The sequence below is a fragment of the Carassius auratus genome, chromosome 3 (genome assembly GCF_003368295.1).
Source record: "Carassius auratus strain Wakin chromosome 3, ASM336829v1, whole genome shotgun sequence".
In the NCBI taxonomy this organism is placed as follows: domain Eukaryota; kingdom Metazoa; phylum Chordata; class Actinopteri; order Cypriniformes; family Cyprinidae; genus Carassius; species Carassius auratus.
The window spans coordinates 19069617-19087550 of record NC_039245.1 but is presented as its reverse complement, the minus strand read 5'-3'; the positions used below and the strand labels follow the sequence as shown (position 1 = coordinate 19087550).

Genomic DNA, 17934 nt, shown 5'->3' with positions numbered 1-17934 from the left:
GAGGAAGAGGTCATAAAAGAGGTGTTTTCTTGTCACCCATACCCCGGGGTGCTGCGGTCGGGTGAGGCAGCAGGGTGTCAGGCGCTGTGTTTAGCTGCTTGTTACTGAGGAGACAGCTGGAGCACAATGCTGGCCTCGGTTCCCACAGGTGCACGACTCTGTCACAACAATCTCTGCATTGACTCGCTCAAGGCCACTGACCTTTGTGAAAGCCTCGGCGCTCTTGTCTTGACCACTGAAAATAGCATCTGACCAAACCATTCAACAAAGCATTTGAACATCTAATGCTATAATGGTAATGTTGATGCATTCCCAGGGAATTTCATTCAAGTCACCTACATAAAGGAATTTGTCATTAAGGAAAAGAAAAATATATATATTTTTTTTTTTTTCGGAGACAATATATCCATAATTAACACTTTATCTCCACCCTGTGTTCAAAAAGAATATTGCAACAGGATGATATTTCCGTTGAATGGACATTCAGAAATAATAGCACAATATAGCACAATATAGCACTTATAATTCACTGCAAAAACATGAAAATCCCTGAACACAATCCATTCATAAAGCTTCCTATTACAGAACAATGCTTGTTCTGGATCAAGTCAATGTCAGCTGCAGCTGCCTGATGCTAGACAGCTTTGTAGGCATTTTGACACAATGCTTCAATCCTAATGTTAGCCATGTTTCCTGTGTTGTGAAGTCATTTAGCTCTGGGTTGGATCCCATCACACTGTCCATGCTGCACTCAGAATCTGTCAGTGTATATGCTGCATGTTTGCATGTTAAGGTGAAGACATACAAAAGATTACATGAGACAAACCATGGGTCACAGGAGGGGGTGCTACTGATCAAATTATTTAGGCAAAGCATCAACATTCACAAACCACTGTCCAGTGTTATTTTTAACAGAAAAGAATGCAACGAGCTGCAATCACAACTTTAGAAATGGGAAATAGAACGTTTCTGATAGCACGTGAAGACAACAGAGAAGCTCTCTCGCCCAACACAGTGGAGTGCATTATTTGTTAACTTTGTGGTTCATTATTTTGAGTCGTATGGGATGTGGTAACACACGGCCCTCTGACAATATATTTCTGTACACATCTATCACCTTTGCCACACAGAAATATTCACGCAATCATGCAGCACATATCGGAAGATCTTTTTAAAAAAGATTTAAAATAAATATTTTAACTGCTATGTAAAAGATACTGCTGTAAAAATGCACCTTATTTGTTTAAAGTGTTTGCAAACCAAATGCTATTACACTTTTGTTAATATAGCAGTATTTTTAAATGAAAAAGTGCACAATATACTACTTTTGAATGCATTTTTTGTTTTGTGCATAACAATCTGATTAATTGCGATTAATCACAGACAATAATGCGATTAATCGCATTTCTTTCTCTCTTTTTTAAATTAATCGTTGCCCAGCACTAAAAGTTACATTTTTGTTTTTATTTATGTAGAGGCACAATTGAGCTTTGGTTGATTTCAGCTTATATATATATATATATATATATATATATATATATATATATATATATATATATATATATATATATATATATATATATATATATATATATATATATATATATATATATATATATATATATATATTCCAATCTTGAATCCATCAACCCCTAACTTAACAGTCTAACAGTCTAAGTCTAACTAACCTAACAGTCAGTGGCTCACTTATTTTGTGTGGAGAACAACCCTTGTGAATAGATGCAGTAATACAGGTCCTTTCCGTTCTCATTCAGTTGATTGATGTTAGATCAAACTCTCCTTTCAGTCAGTTATGATGCTACAGCACTATTTTTCAGTGTCTCAACTCATTTGATGGATCTTCAGAGCTCACAGTAGGACTGTTTTTAGACAGAGCGCAGTTCCTAGAACATCACGCCACGCCATTAACACGTAAATGTGTGAAGTGAGGGAAGATTGTGACACTCAGTTTGCATTTAACTCTAATACACGCAGTCTGTAGAGCACCAAGCTTCCACCACATGTTGCCACCCGACAGATGTAATTACCTCCCTGCAGAGGGACACGGGATGGCAGTGGAACTCATCAGTTGTTCCCGGCATCATAATGAATCAGTTCCCTCCAGATTGTTCCATGAGTCCCTGCAAAAATTGCATTGATAGAAAGTTTAATAGAGGGAGACAAACAACAACCTCTATTTAAGAGCAACACCTCTGGGAAAATGTTACTTGGGAGCAGGTGAAGACTTTCGGACTGTAATTAAAAGAACAAGCATAAAAATAATAATAATAATTCTTCAGGAATGAATCGCTTGTTCTATGAATTATCTAACAATCTGTTTAAATTTTATTTGACCTAAAATTAACAGCATATAAGGTAGCAAATTAGAAACTCATCAACTATCTGTAAATATTTCTGTTGCTCTTGTTAAATAACACAAGAACAGAAAAAAAGAAAGAAAGCTATACTGTCCAAAGGAAAAACTGATAAAATGAGAAAATTACTAAACCTTAAACTAAGATTATAAAAAATAAAAGGTAATCCAAAATATTAAGGAATATATATATGATATATAAATAATACAAGAAAGAAAAAAAAGAAGAAGAAGAAGAAAAAAAACACTGTTAAATATCAGTCATTTTGAAATAATATGTTAAAGTGATTCATTTCATTTTTAAGTTCTTTTATTTTAAGAATTAATTTTAAGAAGTTCATTTTATTTAACTTATTTTAATGACCCCAAATCCAGTATTTAACTGTTACCACATTTCGCCTTCAACCTGACACAAACCTGATGTTTCAATGAAATTGTGACTCCCGGGAAATGGAAACTTTGGCAAAAAGACATGTAAATAATCTTCCTTTTTCTCAATGTTTATGCTAATTATAATGTATTTATTAAACCGAATCATTTAACCCATTACCAAAGGTTTTTAAAAACAAATATATGAACAATCAAACAAATAGATAGGTTTGTAAGCTAATTCAAACTGTAAAACAAATAATTTTGAAGCAAAAGGCCCCTTATGAAAGCAAAATAATGAAAAAAGTATGTGCTGGATGCCAATATTTATAACTGCATATTTGATCATAACAAAAATGATATACCATGTGTTTTTATTAGGTTCTAGTTAACTGTCAGTTAATTAGCATTCTAAAAACGACTGTTTAAACTAAAGTGTTTAGATCTTTAGAAGCAGAGCCCAGAAGCCAGTTGTGTTTTAATTCACAGCTGGACATAATTCAAGGTGATCAAATTTGGTCCTCCTTTGTTTGACAGCAATACAAAAGATTTTTATTTATTCTTTTAGTAGTGCTGGCTAACTTCTTTTATCCTTCACTTGAAATTATGACCAGCAAAGGGTTATGGACCGGACCCAAGAGACCAATTCCCCAGAGGCTTTCTCCAAAACTGAACGAAATCCAGAAAACAACTACAGACAGACTGACTGATTGATTGATTGATTGACAATATAAGCTGCTCTGTCTGGATTCGGGTGACATTCACTTCCAGTTATTTTTAGCTGTACAAAACAGCTCATTCTTCTTCTTGATACTGTAAACTGCAGTGTCTTAGCATATTATTTTAATGTATTATCTTAATTATGAACACACTGGATTGTAGTGCAAACAGTTCTTCTCGTTATTTCCCTACAGCCGCTAATGAACCGGAAGTCTCACAGAAAAATCGTTCCTCCGTTTTGAAAAATAACGTGGATGGTTCTATATATCTTTTGACTTTCAAGTCTGAATTGTTCTTTCTATGATAACAAAGAGGATTCATACGGACAGCCTGACAGGGATTCATTACAGACAGCCTCCCCGAACCATTGACTTCAGGTTGTTCTACACAAACCTCTTTGAAGACGTATAGTTGACGGCACATAAAAGAGCCTTCGAGCTTTCTGTAAACCCATCTCGACGCAGAGAGGCTGAAAAAGTGAACAGAATCCGTCCCTCTCCAGAAAATCGAATTACAAACATAATAGTTTGTGACTCAGTAATCTCAAAAGCTTTGCTGCCCCTCGTTCTCCAAGCAAAGGGTCATTTCAGTTCTCCATCTAACACTGTCCTGCACGATTAACTTCTCACACAATCTTATTATGAATAGTTTCCATTCTCTCAGAGACGTTGTGACATAAATGACACAGTTGTCGATTATTCATAATCAAACTCATTGCATCAGGGAGGTCTCATTCCAGGTCTGGAGCATTTAAACCAACCTGCCCTTGTGAAATCTTCGTTTACAATTAGACTAATGAGCACTAGTGTCATGGATGTCTCCGCAGTTGAAACAGAGATGAAATGAGTCGCGACAGCGGCCATATGTCCTGCGCTAGGTAACAGCCATTGGTGGGTCTCCTGCTATTGATGCTGTCCACATGTGTGCGGAAGAAAGTCAGAGCTGAGAGGAGAGAGAGAAGAGAAGGAGGAGGCAGAGGGGTGGCTAGTGAACTAGTGGCCACAAAGGAGGGAAGCTGTAGTTATATTCTTCTCTGGACCTTCTTCCTGACAGCATCCAGTTGTCTAATAACAGTAGGTGGCGCAGACAGTGGATCTTGTCCCGGTAAAGGAATTACAAATCTGTAGCAACTCTACACTGACTGCATCACAAGCCCTCGTGAATAAAGTGAGTGACTTTTGACTCTCTTATTTTCTATTCATGGATTTTATTAATTAATAAAATTAGTAAACGAGTCGCATAATAGCTTAGTTATTAGACATTAAGTTTATTTGTGGGATAAAACCAGTTGAAAAGTCTAAAACGGCTAGAAAATTGTGTGTGTGTGTGTGTGTGTGTGTGTGTGTGTTTTCTTCAATGCTGGTGTGCTGGTGTTTCCACCAGGTTTCTTGATACAAATGTTTTGTCATTATAGACTTTCATTCTTTATATTCAGGTACCTGAGAGCCCAATGCTATATGTGACCCTGGACCACAAAACCAGGGTCACTATTTGTAGAAATAGCTAACAATACATTGTATGGGTTAAAATTATAGATTTTTCTTTTATGCCAAAAATCTTTAGGATATTAAGTAAAGATCTTGCTCCATCAAGATGTTTTGTAATATCATATACTGATATTTCAAAAATGTATTATCATCAGTAATATGCATTGCTAAGGACTTAATTTGGACAACTTTAAAGGCTTTTTTTTTTTTTGCACCCTCAGATTCCAGATTTTCAAATAATCTAAATATTGTCCTGTCCTAATAAACCATACATCAGTGGAAAGCTTATTATATAAATCTCAATAAAAAATAAATAAATATAATAAATTACCCCATGACTGGTTTTGTGGTCCAGGGTCACATATGTGGAAAAATACAGTAACTTTGAAATTAACTTTGAAACCTCGTCAAAGTAGTCATACAGAAAAGAAAATTACTGTTTCCAATGTAATACCCACGCTGCGGTTTCCTACAGAAAAAACACACAACAAAAAAAATAAAAGTAAACTCTTTGGAATGTACTGCTAATGTGTGTCAGGATTATTGTTGTTAACTAAAACTATTATAATAATAATAAAAAAGCTAAAATATACTTATTATATAAACTTATATATATACTTAAAATATAAACTAGAAAAACATAAATGAGAATTAGAAATATTACTTTTAAAATATGTTGAATAACTAAAATGTATACAACTGAAATCAATAGAGCTAAATATAAATATTACAAATAATGAAAATCTAAAGTAAAATTAAAACTGGAAATATAAAAATGTATAAATACTATAAACAACATAATACAACGTCATGACATATCATGAAAATGTATTGTATTTGTTTTATATCTGGGTTCAGTCAGTCCTTAAGTATAAGTAACATGTAAAATTTGGCAATGAAAGTTATGGAATATCAACTTGATTCTTGAATGAGCTATTGAAAGGGTCATGCAGTCATAACCCAAACAGAATATGACAATTAACTCAATTAACCAAGACTATTTTGGTCAACCGGCTTCACCAGAAAGACTACGCTGGTCGACCTGCTTCACCTGTTTAGTTTTGTATTAGAATAGCATGACTATGCTGGTGCACCTGCTAGACCAGCACCAAAGCACCATGAACCAGAATAAACCAGCCTGGAACATCATGCAGATTCATGCTAGTGTAAGTCTTTTCAACAGGTGCACTAATTTCACAGATTCACTGCAGAGAATAGTTCAAATAGTTGATAAAGAAGTCATTATCTTCGTTGTCTCTCTCTCTCTCTCTCTCTCTCTCTCTCTCTCACACACACACACACACACACACACACACACACACTTTTTCCAAATGAGCCTTTCAATTATCTGGGTGCTTGTCTTCTGTTGATGTGACTACTCCATCACTAATAAATTGACAAATTGCTTGTGTCATTTTGCATCTGTGAGTAAATGTGCAGATTCCTTTTTGGGAAAGAGTTATATTGTCCTAAAGGGGCTTTTGAAGGAGATGTAATTTTAGGCAATAACAAATGTTCCTTTATCTATTATGCAGTGATCTCGTCTGAATGGGTCTGCAGTTGAGAATGAATTACAGCTACAGGATCAGACTAAGACTCTCACAGTTCTGTTTGTTATTATGAAAGCAAGCCTTAAATAATGTTGTTAGTTTATATTTGTTTAGTTTAATGGGCACTCAATAAGCCATACAAATGTTGTGTTCAACATATATGGAATAAAATTATTAAGAGAAACTTTAAAGTGACATATTTTTCTAAATATATATATATATATATTTCCTACATTTTAATTGAGAGATAAGTATTGCAAACTGTCAATCAATGTGAAGATTGCATTTGATTACACTGTGCTCTGTACCTTTATGCTCATAATAAGCCATCTGCAAATACTGAAAATAAGTGGTCTAATTTTGGAAAACTGGCTTCACTTCTTAGACTTTTCTGCAGTGTGCCGACCCGTTTCATTGAGAATTTATTCCGGGCCGATTCTTTTAAAAGGTTAAAGTATTTCAAGTCCAGACAGCCCACACAGACCTCATTAAAATCACTGGGCTTCTTTCTCGATACAAAACTGATGTAGTCTTCATTGTTATTAAAATTATGCACATTTAAATTTGGCTCTATCCCTATATTTGAGTTAGGCGTACTTCATCTATGTAGGAAATTAAAAGTCAGATATGCCCTAAATTGCTGACTGAAGGACAATCTTTTTTCTGCCATACCTAATTTTAGTACTCACTAAGAAAAATTTTGTATTTGTTTTCTAAATTATTTTTGATTAAGATCCTGTATCTAAATACCTACATCATATACCCTTTACAAATATATGGTAATTCTTGCATAATGAGCATTTTAATTAGCATGGAAGCATTGGATTTAATTCATTATACATTATTATTCATGATATACATGATACCGTGGCATATTCATCTGAAATTACTATTATAATGAGATTCTATCTTCTTTTGACACTCGTTAACTCCATGTCAGTGGAAAATCATTACAGTTCACTACCTTGGACTGTCTTTCTCTTCAAAAGCACAATGCATGAGTGTAGTAAAAATCAGTTCTTAATGAAGAGTTATCTAATGCAGTTAGCCTATTCCTGAGGGAAAAATCAAATATTGTATCTATCCCTATGAAGCAGTTGTACAGCCGGCCGAGTTCAGCACATGTGAATGACAGCTCACGGTGCTTCAATGCATCTGTTTAAGACATTGCTTTGCATTTTAATAAGCTTGTAGACACTCAATCCTTAAGGTGAATCAATTAAAACTGGTATGAGGGCTGCAAAAGCAGATATTTAACATATTACTTGCATTTAAGGAATAGTTCACCTACATTTTTTTTTTTAATTACTCTCCCTCATGTAATTCCAAACCTGTATGACTTTCTTTCTTTAATTAAGAAAAAAGTTTTTAGTGTTTGTGTCCATTCAGCGAAAGGTCCGTTGGCTGTTTTGGACTTTTGGCTTGATTTTCATTACATGAACTATAACATATATCTAGTCATACAGGTTTTGAATTACAGAACTGTGAATAAATGATGACAAAATGTTTTGTTCTTCAGATATTATCTTCCTCATTTCTCTCTCGCTTGATCAGGTGTCACCGTGGTGGTGTCATTGGTGCACTAAGAAAATCATGCTCATGGACTGGAGGCGACCAAACTGCACTGGATTAAACACGTGTGGAGAGCAAAGTGTGCAGAAGAAAAAAAGGAAGCACAATCCCTAAGGAGTGGCTCTTGGTGTCGTTGCCATGGATCACACAAGCCCAGGCAGCCTCCACAGCTGAGAGACTGTCCTGAAAATGGAGGTCTTCAACCCTGGCTGCGTCTCCAGTTTGCGAAACTGTCTGGGTGGAATCTATCAAATCTTGAGCGCCTGCTCGTAAACAACCAGACACCATCAAAATTCGAATGGAGGCTTAATGAAGGATGCTCTCTACAAGGCAAACTGGGCACTGACACAAATGAAGTATGTAGCATCATTCACAGCATCTAAAACAGAGACTCTGCCAGTATGGAAGAACAGACTACCACTGTGATTCAGATTTACGTAAATGACACTAAGCAGTTCAATGCTTCGTATGACTTCAACCTAACCGATGTGAAAGAAAGCATAGACACCTATGAGTTTTACGTTATCGGCCTGTTTCTCTCCTGCCTGTACACCATATTATTGTTCCCCATTGGCTTCATTGGGAACATCCTCATTTTGGTGGTCAACCTCAACCACAGGGACAAGATGACCATTCCTGATCTGTACTTCGTCAACCTGGCCGTGGCGGACCTTATTCTTGTGGCAGACTCGCTCATCGAAGTCTTCAATCTCAATGAGAAGTACTACGACTACGCCGTCCTCTGTACCTTCATGTCGCTGTTCCTCCAGGTGAACATGTACAGCAGCATCTTCTTCCTGACATGGATGAGTTTCGACCGATACATTGCTCTGGCTAACTCTTTGAGCAGCAGTCCACTGCGGACCATGCAGCACGCTAAACTCAGCTGCAGCCTCATCTGGATGGCCTCTATCCTGGCTACTTTGCTTCCTTTCACCATTGTGCAGACACAACACACCGGCGAGGTGCACTTCTGCTTCGCCAATGTCTTTGAGATCCAGTGGCTCGAGGTGACGATCGGATTTCTGGTGCCCTTCTCCATCATCGGCCTGTGCTACTCCTTGATCGTCCGCACCCTCATGCGATCCCAGAAGCACAGGGGACTGTGGCCGCGCCGGCAGAAGGCCCTGCGCATGATTGTGGTGGTGGTGCTGGTGTTCTTCATTTGCTGGCTGCCTGAAAATGTTTTCATTAGCATCCAGCTGCTCCAAGGCACAGCAGACCCGTCGAAACGCAGCGACACCACACTGTGGCACGACTACCCGTTGACTGGACACATCGTCAACCTGGCCGCATTCTCCAACAGCTGCCTAAACCCGATCATTTACAGCTTCCTCGGGGAGACTTTCAGGGACAAGCTGCGCCTTTTCATCAAGAGAAAGACCAGCTGGTCTGTGGTTTACCGCTTCTGTAATCATACCCTGGATTTGCACATCCATGTCAGGAGCGAGTCTGAAGTGTAGCACAGGTGTGGCGACCTGTAATTCCTGAGGTTGACATCTGCCTTGCCTCGCTTTCCAGAACTTGATCATGAATCGACGGAGAGAGCTTTGGGTTAGCTTGACGCCTTGAACACTGCCTAATTCTTAAAGTCGGCTGAGCAAAACAAGGATTATTCAGGGTGAATCACCTGCTCATGAAGTGGATTATAAAACGCAGATGCAGAGTTTGGCTTACGGCTACCTTTTACAAAATACGACAACAAGTCACAATGAAGATGATATTCTCTGAGTCCATTTTAAGGAAACAAATAAAGTCTTGGAAGCAACTGCTACCCATTTCCCATCTGAGTTATTGTTACATATATTCTCCTTTTCATATTTTAATGCTACTGACACTGATACAATCAACACCTTAATCTGTTCTGCTTCAAGACTGAATAAATGCATATTTTGTAGGATTTTTCATTGAGGACACCTTCAGGGGGGATGCTAAAAACGTGAGAATCTTTCGTCATATTCAAGAGCGTGAGATTTACTCCCAGGCCAATTTTAGGGATTCCATAAACAATGGTAAACAGCACTAATGCTTGAAAACGTAAAGTTCATCGCTCTAGGTTTACACAAATACATCATTATGGAAACATTCAAGTAAATTCAGTTCAATGCAAGCATATTTGGTGGATTACTGCTCATTTGGACAAGTGTTAGCGACACTAAACCCTCCTGTGGCTCCTGTTTCCAGCATATAATGCAGTGACTTCGGAAATGTGATGTCCAGCACAGCGGTTTACCTGACCCAGAGTTATTTGTTGCATGCTCATTCCACTTATTTTCTCATGAGTGCTCTCTATCAGCAAAACAAGTAGAAATTGCAGTAGATTGCTTTGAACTGTATAGGGGGTTACTCAAATAAGTGTACACTGTCAAGACTGATATGGATAATAAAGCAACACTATGTAAGTTGTCTGTATTCAAAATTTGCAAAATGTAAACAATAAGCGAGTACATCATAAATTCATCTACCTACCAAAAAAGTCTTATCCCAAATCACTATGATACATTTATAATAAGTGATTATTTTTGGACTGTTGTAGCCTGTTCGGGTCATCACCGCTGGGGAGTAACAAATACCTGCATGAATCACCATACACATTTACTTGGAGAAGTAGCTCCGGTTAGAATGTTCTTCCACGGGGTGTTTGCAGTTGTGTTTATTAACCGCTAGATCGCCAAAATGTACATACAGGTGCATCTCAGTAAATTAGAATGTTGTGTTAATTTATAAAAATAAATTTTTATAAAGTTATAAATTAACTTTATAAAAGTTAATTTATTTCATTAATTCAACTCAAATTGTGAGACTTTTGTATTAAACAGATTCAAAGCACACAGACTGAAGTAGTTTAATTCTTTGGTTCTTTTAATTGTGATGATTTTGGCTCACATTAAACAAAAAAAAACCACCAATTCACTTTCTCAACAAATTAGAATATGGTGACATGCCAATCAGCTGATCGACTCAAAACACCTGCAAAGGTTTCCCGAGCCTTCAAAATGGTCTCTCAATTTTCTTCACTGGGCTAAACAATAATGGGGAAGACTGCTGATCTGACAGTTGTCCAGTAGACAATCATTGACACCCTTCACAAGGAGGGTAAGCCACAACATCCATTGAAAAAGAAGCTGGCTGTTCACAGAGTGCTGTATCCAAGCATGTTAACAGAAAGTTGAATGGAAGGAAAAGTTGAGTAAGAAATAGATGCTCAACCAACCGAGAGAACTGCAGCCTTATGAGGGTTGTCAAGCAAAATCAGTTCAAGAATTTGAGTGAACTTCACAAGGAATGGACTGAGGCTGGGGTCAAGGCATCAAAAGCCAACACACACAGACATATCAACGAATTTGCTTAACCACAGACAATGTCAGAGGCGTCTCACCTGGGCTAAGGAGAAGAAGAACTGGACTGTTGCCCATTGGTCCAAAGTCCTCTTTTCAGATGAGAGCAAGTTTTGTATTTTATTTGGAAACCAAGGTCCTAGAGTCTGAAGAAGGGTGAAGCAGCTCACAGCCCAAATTGCTTGAAGTCCAGTGTTAAGTTTCCACAGTCTGTGATGATTTAGGGTGCAATGTCATCTGCTGGTGTTGGTCCATTGTGTTTTTTTAAAACCAAAGTCATTGCACCTGTTTACCAAGACATTTTTGGGGCACTTCATGCTTCCTTCTGCTGACCAGCTTTTTGAAGATGCTGGTTTCATTTTCCAGCAGGATTTGGCACTTGCCCACACAGCCAAAAGCACCAAAAGTTGGTTAAATTACCTTTCAGATGAGCTGAAAGCCACTGTCAAAGAAACCTGTGCTTCCATACCACCTCAGCAGTGCCACAAACTGATTACCTCCATGCCACGCCGAATTGAGGCAGTAATTAAAGCAAAAGGAGCTCCTACCAAGTATTGAGTGCATGAACAGTAAATTAACATACTTTCCAGAAGGCCAACAAATCACTAAAAACATATTTTTACTGGTCTTATGAAGTTTTCTAATTTGTTGAGATAGTAGTGAATTGGTGGGTTTTTGTTAAATGTGAGCCAAATTCATCACAATTAAAAAAAAAAAAAAAAAACTAAACTATTTCAGTCTGTGTGCATTGAATTAATTTAATTTTATTTTAGTTTCACAATTTAAATTAAATTACTGAAATAAATGAACTTTTCCACAACATGCTAATTTATTGAGATGCACCTGTAGTGCTGCTTTCATATGGATACACAATAAAACTTGAAATGATTGTGTCACTGTTCAAAATGTGTCGGGATGATTTAAGAATCATTTAAATGTACAGTACTTTCGTATAGAGATATTACAAATGATAACAAGAGCGTCTTGATAACAGGAAGCTGATATTCTCCCCTAGAGTGAGCCCTCTCATGCCCAGGGCTAAAACAATATATGACTCAAATTATTTATAAACACAGTGGCAGTCTGAGGGCTTTTTCCCAAGTACAACTGAACAAAGATAAACAAATACAGGAAAATGAGAAATTAAAAATAATAATAATGATCTCAAAGTTGGTGCCTTGGGATTTTTTTGTTTTGTTATCATATCATTGATCATACAAAATGATCAATATAATGATTTGGGTTAAGTGTGGTGCAATGCATTTGAGCCTGAGAAAGCAGAATGAATAAATAAATATCCCAATTTTCACAATAAATTATAAAATGGTTGTCAATTTTGTAATAAGACCCCTAGGTAACTCTTAGTTTGAAGAAAGCTGTCTAGAAAGGTGAGGGGATATCTATGCATAATTGATTTATTCACTTCTTATATGGAAAACAAGATTGTAGTATCATATAACAAAATACTGGTTTTAGTTTATGGCACAGTTAAATCACTTATCGTTTATTATATAGTTAGAAGTAGTTAAATAACTTAAACTGAGCAAAAGCACTTAAATATGATCGAAACGGAAGTAAAATTTTGAAACATCAAATTTAAAATAAAAGTATTAAATACTGTACAGGCATATACAGTAAATAATACTCACTGCTCTAGAGACAAGTTATGAAAACACTAAGATCAATGGAGAACATGCTTGTTGATCTGAAACCCGTTTGTTGGTTTTTTACATAATTTTGATAAAATGTATTTCGTAGCATGTATCAGTTGCAGTTGCAATAATGTAACTGTGGTTGATAATCACAAGCGTATGTCATTATGGAGTGCTGAGTGATGCAAAGAGATTGGTTAATATAGATCAGCGCAACAGAACATGCAGTTCTTCCGTAGTGTGCAAGAAGAAAAAAGTACAAAAATAAAAATAAGACAGCCTGGCAAAACCAAGAAATGTTTTTCCAGCTGTAAGAGCTCAGCCTGGGAAAAATATGTAAGCATTGTTTGAATAACTTTTAATGAATTTGTAAAGACATCACCAGGAAAATTAACAGATTTACTCTGTAAAGTTGCATATTATAAAAATCAACCCACATATAAAGAGAGAAACAAAAGAGTGACTTGGGAAACTTGTGTCTCAGACTGATCTATAGGGCATGGGTAAGGTTGTGTTCCTCTAACAGAGATTTGAGAATCCATGACGAGAACAGCCTTAGGATGTGAGCATCGCAGAAAGATAGAGACACATGAGACAATGACAGACAACAGAGCTGAAATCTGGACCCCCATGATCCATCCCCTGGGAAAGAGTCAGCGAGACATGATAATCTCGTATCTGTATAAATACAAATAAATAGACACGGGACGATCCTGAGAACGACAAGAGCAAGAGGTGATGGAGAGAGGGTGAGACAGAGACTGTGAGAAGAGTGTGTGTCTGCAGCTGGGACCGGAGCAGGGCTCAGGGTTGAAGGGGCTGACGTCATTGCGTCCTAGCGCATATGTTTGTCCCAGTTGTCTATGAGATTATTCTTTGATGCGGTTGAATGAATCTACTAATCAGAACTCATGCTGTCTTACGGTTTCCAGTGTTTACATGCTTCCGGTCTGTACTCACACACACAAACAAACAATACAAACCTCAAATATACTTTCAAAATAGATATAGGAGCACAAAATAATCATCTGTCAAAATAATTCATATTTTACAACAAAACAACGTCATATAAATATTGTGGTCTATAATAGAATGATAAGATGAAGGCTTACAAAACCAACACCAAAGGGTTGACTGCCTTTTGTCAAAGGTAATTAAAGTAGAATTAATGCATATGATTAGGGAATAGGAGTCTGAATAAAATATCTGATCCACAATTACATTTACATATTAAAATCTTGAAAAAAAAGAAAAAAAAAGAACTGAGGCAGCTTAGGTAACATCAAGCGTTCAAACTGAGCTTTTCATAGAAGAGTCTTATAAGAGAGCAGCTCTTCTGAATGTATAATGGCTCTAAATAAATACGTCGACCTAATATGGTACTACTACTAAAAAAAAAAAAAAAAAAAAAAAAAAGTAATAAAAGGTGGGCGCCCATGAAGATGATACAAGTAAACATACAGCAACTGAAAATATTTACCAAGAAGTATTGTCGACTTGAGTAACATATTGAGCAGCTTCCTTAAATGCTAAATGTGTGCGGACCCCAAAGAAATGTGTAACGTCTATCAGTACATAATAAAAAAAAAAACTAAAACTAGAATGCTGAATACCGCACATTATACAGATTAAACGGTTTTGATTGGCATGCCAAATCATTGTCATGACCTCATCGCAGATTTAATTTGGCAGGTTTTGCCCAATAATGAGGTGTATATCATTGCAAACAATCTCATGTTACATATAAATGTAACTTACTAGTGCTAACGAATAAGGTGTATTCAGCGTATAATGTATAGCGAGTTATACTGTAGCACACCACATCTAACAGAGAAAATAACCACACCCCTAGATCTAATTTGATGACAAGACTGTGGTTAAAGTTGTAAATTGCACCAAAATTATACGAATCCGCCCTCTTGTGGCGTAAAGAGGGCATTGCTACAATTAAGGTCTGACATTTCCACAAACTAATGAACACAGAAAACACTGGTCATAAGAGACTTCTGTAGCTGTAATTCTATAATCCTGCAAGTCTCAATTAAAAATCAGAGCACATTAAAGAGACCAAATCAGCACACCATTTTGAGGTAGAATAATTTTTATTTACAACCCAATGATCCGTGTAAAAGATAAGTGATAAATACATTAAAGCATGCAACTAAAGCTGCTTCACGATGAGCTCTACAATGGTTAATCTAGACACTCACTTTAAAAACCTGAGTCTGTAAGGAAATGATTTACAAAATGACTCCAATGTACAAATCCATTGCTTTTACTTTGAGTGTTTCTCATTAAAAGTTAAAATAAAAAAGGAAAAATTAAGTGAAATGAAAATTAGGCCCTCTCTCCTCGGATTCGCCTTGCAAGCTGGATATCCTTGGGCATGATCGTGACCCTCTTGGCATGAATGGCGCACAAGTTAGTGTCCTCAAACAGACCAACAAGGTAGGCCTCACTTGCTTCCTGTTAAAAAAAATAAACCACAAGAGTTAATGTTAGAGTTTGTAGAAACTTTGAACAGTGTCACATTGTGACGCGGTCATGGAATAAATCTTAACCACAATAGTCGCCACACACCTGAAGAGCCCCAATGGCTGCGCTCTGGAACCTTAGGTCGGTTTTGAAGTCCTGCGCAATCTCCCGAACCAGACGCTGAAACGGCAACTTGCGGATGAGCAACTCCGTTGACTTCTGATAACGACGGATCTCTCTCAGAGCAACAGTTCCAGGCCTAAAGCAGAGGAGAAGGGGGGAAAAAGGTGTGATTTACCAGTGATAAGCCACTTTCCCAGGTATGTGCACCTCATCCTCACCTGTATCTGTGGGGCTTCTTGACTCCTCCGGTAGAGGGCGCGCTCTTCCTGGCGGCTTTGGTCGCCAGCTGTTTTCTTGGCGCCTTTCCTCCAGTTGATTTACGCGCGGTCTGCTTGGTACGAGCCATTGTTTCTCAGTCTCTGCAATTAAAAACAAAACACTTTGACACGGAATTCTTCCAGTTTCAAAATTAAACTCAAACGGTTACTTAAAATGGCGGTATCATCCGGGTCTTGCGCTTTGCTTTGACCACTTCCGTTCCAGAGCCGCAGCCGCTTAAAGGGCATAAAAATCGCACTTAACAAGATGTACAACAAGAGTCTAAAATATATTTTAAACTAATATTAAGCAGCTACATTTTACGCACAACCGGTCTTGGGCAATCAAACGAGCGCCGCGTTATGTAGATCTAACTTATATCAGATATAAACGCTTCTAGATCACGCTCATCAGTCTCTATCTGCAGAAGACACGGTTCTCCTCAAATGCTGCAGATTAGACGGTCCCAACACGAAACCCACCCTCAACCAGAAATATGGCAGGTGCATAGTTCAGAAACAGCGGGAAAATGTGCAGAGGCACAATGGGAGCTTATCTGAACACAGCATCCCGAGAAATTAACCGGCAACTCGACCTTTTCAAGAACAAGCTCAACAAACCTTTGTCCAAAATGGCGGGGAAAAACCTAACGTTACACTGACAAACCAGCAGAGAATTATCAGATACTACACAATGCTTCAAAGCCCGCCAAAACAGACACACGTTTAACATTTCTAAAACGCCACGTGATGTTAAAGTTAACTTCGTTCAAGACCAAGAATGTTTGAAACACTAATCCAAGCTACTAAAATTACGTTAGCCAGTAAAAGATTCATCAGCATGCATGAGAAAGCGAAAATCCGATCAGCTCTGTGAAGGTAACTGGCGAATTGTTTTGCTTTAAGTTAGCTATAGACCAACTACTATTATTAATGTGTAATGCCGAAATATCTACAAAATAATTTAAATAACTTGACTTACCCAAACCTCGTAAAACCACGATCTCTCTCACGTAGTATCTCGTATTTGAAAATATGTGGGTCGGGCTTCTATTTATATATTCCTGTGGCTCGTCACTTAGACACGCCCATACGTTACGTTTTCGTATCTCATTGGTTAAACGATGCAAGCTCCGCCTGTACAACGTTTCGTTTTATTTACCTTTTATAATAGAACACACTCTATTTTTTTTTTTATATTTATTTAAATGTAAGAAGTTGATTCGATAAAGAGGTGCTGGTGTAATATACTTGGGGTACTCTATTTAGTTAATTTAAGATTTGTTTGCGTCCCCCATAACTTAGAAAACATAAAGATTATTTGCATTAGATAAACCGGGTGATGGAGAAATAAAAGGCTGAAGTAGACTTTAGACGTTGGCTTCAGTCTCACTTAATTTGTTTCTGAACTGTTTTTCCTACTACAAAAACAAAGTCGATTTGCAACCAAATAATGGCTGCTTAACAGGCTACTTGTATTGTCCTCAATCTCACATTTAAGAAATTGTTTACGTACTTTATTAACTTATAACTTAAAAAGCCATAACTTACACTGCCGTCCAAAAGTTTTTGATTTGTAATGTTTGTTAAAAAGTCTCTTTTTCCCGTCAAGGTTGCATTTATTTGATAAAAAATACAGAACAGGAAACAGTAATATTGTGAATAATGGTTTTCTTTTTTTAACATAGCCTACTTTAAAATGTAATTTATTACTGTACCGTCTAATAAGTCACAGATATAGCTAAGGCAGCACAACTGGTTCCAACCATGATAATAAATCAGTATAGCAGAATGATTTCTGAAGGATCCTGTGACACTGAAGACTAGGAGTAATGACGCTGAGAAATTCTATTTTGCATCACAGAAATAAATGATAGTTTGAGGTATATTAAAATAGTAAACCATTATTTCAAATGTTAATACTATTTTACAATATTACAGTTTTTTCTGTCAAATGAATGGAGCCTTGGTGGACAGAAAATACTTATTTAAAACAAATTAAAAATCTTACTTTTCC

At 37.0% G+C, this 17934-nt stretch overlaps 2 protein-coding genes across 2 annotated transcripts; one reads left to right on the top strand and one right to left on the bottom strand.

Annotated features, from left to right (window-relative positions):
- Nucleotides 1–4456: 4456 nt before the first annotated feature.
- On the top strand, nt 4457–10682 carry LOC113041876 (G-protein coupled estrogen receptor 1). The gene is made up of 2 exons (XM_026200446.1): nt 4457–4630; nt 8055–10682. The coding sequence occupies exon 2, from the start codon at nt 8474–8476 to the stop codon at nt 9533–9535; it is 1062 nt and encodes a 353-aa protein (XP_026056231.1). The 5' UTR covers nt 4457–4630; nt 8055–8473; the 3' UTR covers nt 9536–10682.
- Nucleotides 10683–15145: 4463 nt separating this feature from the next.
- On the bottom strand, nt 15146–17038 carry h3f3a (H3 histone, family 3A). Its single transcript, XM_026212257.1, has 4 exons — nt 16900–17038; nt 15879–16019; nt 15643–15796; nt 15146–15528 (listed from the first exon to the last, which is right to left on the bottom strand). The coding sequence occupies exons 2-4, from the start codon at nt 16004–16006 to the stop codon at nt 15400–15402; spliced, it is 411 nt and encodes a 136-aa protein (XP_026068042.1). The 5' UTR covers nt 16007–16019; nt 16900–17038; the 3' UTR covers nt 15146–15399.
- Nucleotides 17039–17934: the final 896 nt, after the last annotated feature.

Coding starts and splice junctions, on each gene's coding strand:
- LOC113041876 (XM_026200446.1), top strand. CDS start 8,474: ATGGAAGAACAGACTACCACTGTGATTCAGATTTACGTAAATGACACT.
- h3f3a (XM_026212257.1), bottom strand. CDS start 16,006: ATGGCTCGTACCAAGCAGACCGCGCGTAAATCAACTGGAGGAAAGGCG. Junction 15,797..15,878: donor AAGAAGCCCCACAGATACAG/GTGAGGATGAGG, acceptor CCTCTGCTTTAG/GCCTGGAACTGTTGCTCTGA. Junction 15,529..15,642: donor CAGCCATTGGGGCTCTTCAG/GTGTGTGGCGAC, acceptor TTTTTTTAACAG/GAAGCAAGTGAGGCCTACCT.